General features: G+C 46.0%; 1 protein-coding gene across 1 annotated transcript; it reads right to left on the bottom strand.

Annotated features, from left to right (window-relative positions):
* Positions 1-5066: 5066 nt before the first annotated feature.
* Positions 5067-9041, bottom strand: LOC135486382 (ribosome production factor 1-like). Its single transcript, XM_064769143.1, has 8 exons — positions 8831-9041; positions 8488-8544; positions 7964-8140; positions 7571-7724; positions 7067-7149; positions 6573-6751; positions 6088-6214; positions 5067-5783 (listed from the first exon to the last, which is right to left on the bottom strand). The coding sequence occupies exons 1-8, from the start codon at positions 8948-8950 to the stop codon at positions 5742-5744; spliced, it is 939 nt and encodes a 312-aa protein (XP_064625213.1). The 5' UTR covers positions 8951-9041; the 3' UTR covers positions 5067-5741.
* Between the last annotated feature and the right edge of the window lie 117 nt (positions 9042-9158).

The following is a 9158-nucleotide window of genomic DNA, read 5'->3' as shown; positions in this document are numbered from 1 at the left end:
CAAACACGGTGAGATAGATGACACAGTCACGACCTGGCCGAGTTTAGCCTCGCACCTCCACCATCTCGCTAACACGGCGAGAGAGATGCGACGGTAACATCCGAACCAAATTACGTCTGGCACCTTTACCCACTTTCCGGCATGGTAAGATCGAGACAGTCGCAACCGATAATCTCAAGGGCCCGGACACCTCCACCATCTAGGGAACACAGGGACGGAGATGAGATAGTCACAGTCACAACTAAAAAACCGATTAGGATTTCGCAGCTCCAGTGGTTCGCCAGCATGGTGGAGCGACGACACTGTCACAACCAAACGGAATTGGGCCTCGTGCCTCCACCGTCGAGCCAACTTGGTGATAGAGATAAGACAATCACAATCAGATAGTGATATGCCTCGCACCTCCACCATCTAGGCAACATGGCGAGAGAGATGTGACAGTCACTACCGGGCCGAAACGGGCATGGGAGCTCCACTGTACAATGTGTATAACCAACACGGCGAGAAAGACGAAACAGTCGCAACCTGACCGAATCGGGCCTGACATCTCCCATACACGGCCAACACGGTGAGATCGAGACAGTCACAACCTGACCGAATTGGGACCTGCTCTTTCACCATCTCAGTGGCTAACACAGTGCGAGATGAGACAGTCACAACCAAACCGATTTGGGCCACGCAGCTCCATCATCCAGGCAACACAGTGAGAGTTCAGACTGAGCAATACACCCAATTGGGCATAACAGCTCCATTATGGCCAACACGATGAGAGAGATGAGAAAGTCACAACTAGGCCGACTCATAAATGACACTTCGACTGGAATGCCAGCATTGGAAGAGATGAGACAGTCACAGTCTGACCTCTTTGGGCTTGGCACCTCCACCATCTGACCAACACGGTGAGAGAGATGAGACAGTCACATCCGAACTGAATTGGGTCTGACACCTTCACTCACTTACCCGCATGGTGAGAGGGAAGTGGCAGTTCTTACTTGCCGAATTGTGCCTCGCATCTCCATATACAAACCAACACAGTGAGATAGGCAATACAGTCACAACCAGGCCGTATCGAGCCTGGCAGCTCTGTCGACCAAACACGGTGAGATAGATGACACAGTCACGAGCTGACCGAATTTGGCCTCGCACCTCCACCATCTCGCTAACACGGCGAGAGAGATGCGACGGTAACATCCGAACCGAATTACGTCTGACACCTTTACCCACTTTCCGGCATGGTCAGATCGAGACAGTCGCAACCAATAATCTCGAGGGCCCGGACACTTCCACCATCTAGGGAACACGGTGAGGGAGATGAGATAGTCACAGTCATAACTAAAAAACCGATTAGGATGTCGCAGCTCCAGTGGTTCGCCAGCATGGTGGAGCGACGACACTGTCACAACCAAACGGAATTGGGCCTCGTGCCTCCACCGTTGAGACAACTTGGTGATAGAGATAAGACAATCACAATCAGACAGAGATAGGCCTTGCACCTCCAACATCTAGGCAACATGGCGAGAGAGATGCGACAGTCACAACCGGGCCGAAACGGGCATGGGAGCTCCACTCCAGTCACAACCTGACTGAATTCGGCCTCGCACCTCCACCATCTAGCCAAAACGGCGAGAGAGTTGTGACAGTCACAACCGGGCCGAAACGGGCATGGGAGCTCCACTGTACAATGTGTATATCTCTGTCTGATTGTGATTGTCTCATGTCTATCACCAAGTTGTCTCAACGGTGGCGGTACGAGGCCCAATTTCGTTTGGTTGTGACAGTGTCGTCTCTCCACCATGCTGGCGAACCACTGGAGCTGCGACATCCTAATCGGTTTTTTAGTTGTGACTGTGACTATCTCATCACCCTCACCGTGTTCCCTAGATGGTGGAGGTGTCCAGGCCCTTGAGATTATCGGTTGCGACTGTCTTGATCTTACCATGCCGGCAAGTTGGAAAAGGTGCCAGACGCAATTCGGTTCGGATGTGACCGTCGCATCTCTCTCGCCGTTTTGGCTAGATGGTGGAGGTGCGAGGCCGAATTCAGTCAGGTCGTGACTGGAGTGGAGCTCCCATGCCCGTTTCGGCCCGGTTGTGACTGTCGCATCTCTCTCGCCATGTTGCCTAGATGTTGGAGGTGCAAGGCCTATCTCTGTCTGATTGTGATTGTCTTATCTCTATCACCAAGTTGTCTCAACGGTGGAGGTACGAGGCCCAAGTCCGTTTGATTGTGACAGTGTCGTCTCTTCACCATGCTGGCGAACCACTGGAGCTGCGACATCCTAATCGGTTTTTTAGTTGTGACTGTGACTATCTCATCTCCCTCACCGTGTTCCCTAGATGGTGGAGGTGTCCAGGCCCTCGAGATTATCGGTTGCGACTGTCTCGATCTTACCATGGCGGCAAGTGGGTAAAGATGCCAGACGCAATTCTGTCCGGATGTGACCGTCGCATCTCTCTCGCCGTTTTTGGCTAGATGGTGGAGGTGCGAGGCCAAATTTGGTCAGGTCGTGACTGTGTCATCTCTCACACCGTGTTTGGTCTACAGAGCTGCCAGGACCGATACGGCCTGGTTGTGCCTATCTTACTGTGTTGGTTTGTCTATGGAGGTGCGAGGCACAGTTCGGCAGGTTTGGACTTCCTCTTCCCTATCACCATGCGGGTAAGTGAGTGAAGGTGCCAGACCCAATTCAGTTCGGATGTGACTGTCTCATCTCTCACACCTTGTTGGCAAGATTGTCTCATCTCGCTCATCTATTGTTAGGTCTCAACTCTTTCACTGTGTTGGCTAGATGATGGAGCTGTGAGGCCCAAATCGGTTTGGTTGTGACTGTCTCATCTCGCACTGTGTTAGCCAGATGGTGAAAGAGCAGGTCCCAATTCGGTCAGGTTGTGACTGTCTCGATCTCACCGTGTTGGCCGTGTATTGGAGATGCCAGGCCCGATTCTGTCAGGTTGCGACTGTTTCATCTTTCCGGCCGTGTCGGTTATACACATTGTACAGTGGAGCTCCTATGCCCGTTTCGTCCCGGTTGTGATTGTCTCATCTCTCTCGCCATGTTGCCTAGATGGTGGAGGTGCGAGGCCTATCTCTGTCTGATTATGATTGTCTCATGTCTATCACCAAGTTGTCTCAACGGTGGAGGTACGAGGCCCAATTTCGTTTGGTTGTGACAGTGTCGTCTCTCCACCATGCTGGCGAACCACTGCAGCTGCGACATCCTAATCGGTTTTTTAGTTATGACTGTGACTATCTCATCTCTTTCACCGTGTTCCCTAGATGGTGGAGGTGTCCAGGCCCTCGAGATTATCGGTTGCGACTGTCTCGATCTTACCATGCCGGCAAGTGGGAAAAGTTGCCAGACGCAATTCGGTCCGGATGTGACCGTCACATCTCTCTCGCCGTTTTTGGCTCGATGGTGGAGGTGCAAGGCCAAATTCGGTCAGGTCGTGACTGTGTCCTCTCTCTCACCGTGTTTGGTCTACAGTGCTGCCAGGCCCGATATACGGCCTTGTTGTGACTGTATTGCCTATCTCACTGTGTTGGTTTGTCTATAGAGGTGCGAAGCACAATTCGGCAGGTTAGGACTGCCTCTTCCCTCTCACCATGCGGGTAAGTGAGTGAAGGTGCCAGACCCAAATCAGTTCGGATGTGACTGTCTCATCTCTCTCACCGTGTTGGCCAGATGATGGAGGTGCCAAGCCTAATGAGGTCAGACTGCCACTGTCTCATCTCTTCTAGTGCTGGCATTCCAGTTGAAGTGTCCTTTCTGAGTCGGCCTGGTGTGACTTTCTCATCTCTCTCATCGTATTGGCTGTAATAGAGCTGTTATGCCCAATTGATTGTATTGATCGTTCTCAACTCTCACTGTGTTGCCTAGATGATGGAGCTGCGTGGCCCAATTCGGTTTGGTTGTGACTGTCTCATCTCGCACTGTGTTAGCCAGGTGGTGAAAGAGCAGGTCCCAATTCGGTGAGGTTGTGACTGTCTCGATCTCACCGTGTTGGCCGTGTATTGTAGATGCCAGGCCCGATTTGGCCAGGTTGCGACTGTTTCATCTTTCTCGCCGTGTCGGTAATATACACATTGTACAGTGGAGCTCCCATGCCCGTTTCGGCCCGGTTGTGACTGTAGCATCTCTCTCGCCATGTTGCCTCGATGGTGGAGGTGCGAGGCCTAGCTCTGTCTTGTTGTGACTGTCTCATCTCTATCACCGAGTTGGCTAGGTGGTGGAGGTGCGACGCCTAATTCGACCAGGTGCGACTGTTTCATCTTTCTCGCTGTGTCGGTTATAAAAATTGTACACTGGAGCTCCCATGCCCGTTTTGGCCCAGTTGTGACTGTCGCACCTCTCTCGCCATGTTGCCTAGATGGTGGAGATGAGAGGCATATCTCTGTCTGATTGCGATTGTCTCATCTCTATCACCAAGTTGGCTCGACAGTGGAGGTACGAGGCCCAATTCCGTTTGGTTGTGACAGTGTCAACTCTCCTCCATGCTGGCGAACCACTGGAGCTGCCAGGCCCAATTTGGCGAGGTTGTGACTGTATTGTCTTTCACTCCGTGTTTTTAAACGGTGGAGGTGCCAGCCCAATGGTCTGATTGTGACTTGTCTCAACCCTCAGAGTTTCGGCTATAGATGGTGGAGTTGCGAGACTTAATTTTGTTTGGTTGGAAATGTCTCAAATCTTTACCATGCTGGCAAACCAATGGAAGTGCCAGGCCCGATTGTTTTGACCGTCTCATCTCTCTCAAGATACTGGCAAGCAAGTGAAGTGCGAGTTCTGACTCGGCCTGGCTTCGACTGTCTCATCTCCATGAAAGTTTTGGAAAGCTAGTGGAGATGCCAGGCCCAAATTGGGCTTGCCGAGACTGTCTCATCTCCCTCACTTCTTTCAAGAAAAGGGTCTGATACTTGAAAGTTTATGGCAATACTTGTGTATGTCCTTTACAAAAATAGATTCTGATATTGGGAGGTTGGCAATGCATTGGGCACAACCTAGGTGGCGTCTTTGTCTGGAGTTGTGGTGGATATTGTTGTAACATCCAAAGAAATCAAAGAGCCAAAAATCAGTTAAAATACTTGTTTTTACAATCTCTCTCAAATTATACATTGCAAGATGGGTACACCCTTGTGGACATAAGTTACTTTATTCTGATGCTTAAGTGTTGGGAAGTGTTGTTCAGTTCCATGAGAAAGACTTTATAACTGAACAGGAGACAAGTTTTCACTGTAGTCAGGTGTGTTTCCATAGACTGTTTGCCTGTGCAATTTTTCTTGTTCCGTGTTTACTGGTGATGTTTCTGTGCGCCACACCCAAGATTTACCTCAGTTTGACTTATTCGATATTCCCAGTGGTTGCACCGGGAACAAGCACTGGAGATAATGGGAACAACGCCACCAGTCCACAAGGGAACATCCAACTGATACACAGCCTTAGAGGGACATACAGATCACTGCATACAGTTTGTTCATGGTAGAATCAGAAGTCCTTTTTCACAGTACTGGATGGCAAGGAGTTCAAATTTCTAAAGAAACCAGTAAAAGGATGAAATGATGACAACCGCTTGACAATCAGATTAAACCATTGAAAAATCCTCCACTGGTGACTGTATCAAACTTTTCCTCTATTGAGATGCACATTTCCATCATAGATGTCTGATGAGCGATTTTAATTCTCTATTTCACGTTTCTAATTCACATACGCAATATATCCGTAAATGCAAATACTCCTCGTAATTCTGTCACAGGAAAAACTTTCTTCTGCTTGTTTCCATCTCGTGACGCTGGAAGGACAAAACAGCAAGTTAACCATAGTGGTAAGAAGTCGTTACATTTTATTGGAAATAACAATTTCATATGAAATGTTCATTGACTTTGCCAAATTCTTGTTGCACTAAGACCGCTTTGGTTCAAATTGTAAGCTTGGCTCTGTAAAGTATCTATTCAAATGGCTTATGTTGATTTTACAATTAGTCATAAGACAACACAAGGAAGTTTGATAATTGTCTGAAATTGCCCTCCTCCACCTGCCACCTTCTTTTAATAGACTTTTTTTTTAGTTTTGCTTGATTAATACAAAGATCTTACCTTATGGACCCATTCATATTCCCCATACTTTGAGTCAAAAGTGCCTTTCTGCAATGACCGTAATTTCAACGTGAAACGTGGACCAAGTTCAAGCAGTCCAGCTTTTTTGGCATTCCTAAACTCATACCTGAAACAGTGTGAAAGCTGGTATCAATGATAAAATGAAGTAAGCTTGTCAGTTAAAGTTGGCATTGAGGTTACAGTCTTATATCGACTGTGGTAGAGGTTGTCAGCCAACTCAACACTTCTACCCAGTCTATCCTGAAACCTAGCAGTAGAACACAGAGAAGCAGTTCAATCAGTGCTACAACCTAACCATTTCTGACTGGTACCCATTTATACAACAGGAAGGTGTAAGAAAGTTTAACTGTGGGGCTTGAACAAGGGGCCTCTTGACGGCGAGCTGAGAGTCCACAGAGGCACCATTGACTGTCCACAGTGATTCCTCATTAAGTCTTTCTGCAAGTGGCAGATTGATGACATACCTGTGTTGCCTAAAGAATATGAAGTCCCTCTGGTTGTGCAAAGTGACTACTCGCCTTCCTTGAAACTCGGGATCATGAGGGAATAGAGATGCTAGAAGTCGGCCTACAGAATGTCCAAGACGAGTGTTGAAGTTATTCAGGATCACTTCTGGCATATGGCCAGTCATCTTGCCAGGTTTCTGAAAAAGTGATATGTGATGTATATATGTGATATACCCTGATATTGCATGTTTTGATAGCTTGGTACCCTGGGTATTGCATCCTTGATAGATATATACCCTTAGATATTGCATTATTAACAGGTAGGACTAAGTGTCTTGCTCAAGATGCAAGGATGAAATAGAAGAGATTCTTCAAAGAGTTGAACCCACTTGATGATGAGGGCGGTTCTCCAACCACTAATTCCACCAATCTCAATGTACAATGCTCAAACATGTCATACCACACACATGTATGTGCTCAGTACAAAATTTCATTGGCTATTTAATACCCACTTTTAAGTCAGTCGTTAATTGTACACTTGACATTTTAAAGTGAGCAGTGGGTCCATCAGGAAGATGTGATATCACCATGCCATCTGGGAGTCGGTTAAAGAAAGTCGAAATTAGAAGTGGATGTACACCTAAAGATCAATCAATCGATCATACGGCTTATCTACCAATATTTGATATTTGGATCCGTGAGTCCACTACAGGTTACATTCTTGAACCTCCTGCGTGGGAATTATACTACTCAGGTACTAGGGGCCATGCCAAGGTCGGTCTCATCCGATAGACCCTGTATTCTCTCTATATACATAAGTTGCATAGTGAAGAGCCTGGAGTTTTTGTTCCTAAAATCCTAGCCGGTACATCGGAAGAAACAAATCCTAATAATGATAACCCCGAGCATGTCTACCACAGTTGACAAAGGACTTAATACTCAATAACTCAATTAGATACTAATCATTATTTGTCTAATGCATGAAACACTGAACACCAATTGTTTTTCAAGGATACTTGGTTGATTTCTGTCTTCATTGATAACTATCAGATCTGTGTAATCTTTGGCAACTGCCTGTGGTATGATCTTTTTAAGATCTAAACCTCGCCGGTAGTAGATCTCCGAATTTGGGATGGACTTTTTTAATTCCTTGCAGAACTTGTTGGTTCTCTGAAAAGCAAAAGAAGAATGCAATATCAGGATGAACAGTTCACTAAACAGAGTAGGTGCCATGCCCTACTACTAAGCCATGCCCTACTACTAGCCTTTTAACTCGTGATATCTGAGTAATTTAGGTTTTATGTAACTTTTCCAATTCCGTGACATCAAAATTAGCTACCCAGGTCAAATCTCTGCAGTGCCAAAACAAATTGGCCGGCCTGGGAATCATCTATTCTGATATTACTTACAGATTTTGGTCTATCACTTGTGGTAATGAGCACCTTTGGGGTAGTTTTTCTGTTGAAGTAGGCGGACATCTCATCCTGACTCTGATCAAGTGCCACCTCTTCATCAGTGGGATCAACCATGGTCTCATCGTGAACACGCATGTTCTCCAATGTCTTGGGGATCTTCTTTGGAGGAGCCTGAAAGGGTGATGAAAGCAGAAAGTCAATGAAGAGTATTTTGCTTGAAAACGCAGCACATAATAAAGCATAAGCATGGATTATGACTTATTTTTATACTAAACAACGAGTTGCATGATTGAGAGGGGTGTTGAGAGTGACCTGCACAATTCAAGAAGGATTGAAAATTCTTATCTTTCTCTTGTGCAGAATATAAACACAGTTGCATTCATTTTTCTCACAATAGAAAATGATAATTCATATGATATACACTATACAGGGGTCTAGACAATTTGGAAGGACATTTGGACTGTTATCAAGTAAGCCCTGCTGTAGTGCATTGCAGTCAAGGCTTTGACGAAACTTACATCTTCACCCAGGGCTTTTGCTTCTTGCAATTTGCGCTTCTTCTCGGTCTTTTTTACCTGAAAAACAGGGACACAATACACGTCATAGACATCATGTCGAGGTTAGAATAGATATGGACAGGGTCAGGCTCTAGGAGGAAACATATTTCTGTGTCCTGCAGTGTAGGATAACAAAGGACATCCACAACAATCTTTCAAGTGTGATGATGAGTAATGGTATACGCATACGTACACATAATATTTCTCAACCTCTCTATTTTTTTGAGTTGGGAGATTTGGTTACCAATTTTGAACTCTAAAAGCAATCGAATTATGTATATCTTGTCTAATTGTCATGTCTAACCTTTCTTTGTTCCTTTTTCTGTTCTCTGTATGCCTCGGCACGTCTAAATTTATTCTTTATTTCGGATATATTGCGTTTTGGAAGTGGCATTTCGTCAACAGCATGTTTCTTGTCCGCCATGATGAATTTGTTGAAGCTGATGATTTGGTCTTCGGGAATCACAACTCACTTATTTTGCTTTTAGAAAATTTGAGGCAAATTCTGTTACATGTTATGCTATAGACTAAACAAAGTAAACATTTCCCCTTACCGAGGTAATATTAAGCGTGGTTATAATTGAAGAGGAACCAGGAAGGGTTTAAAATACTGCCCGGTATGCAGACGAATA

Source organism: Lineus longissimus, chromosome 4 (assembly GCF_910592395.1).
Source record: "Lineus longissimus chromosome 4, tnLinLong1.2, whole genome shotgun sequence".
In the NCBI taxonomy this organism is placed as follows: Eukaryota; Metazoa; Nemertea; class Pilidiophora; order Heteronemertea; family Lineidae; genus Lineus; species Lineus longissimus.
Note: the sequence above shows the minus strand (reverse complement) of the source record. Positions and strands in the feature narration are given on the sequence as shown.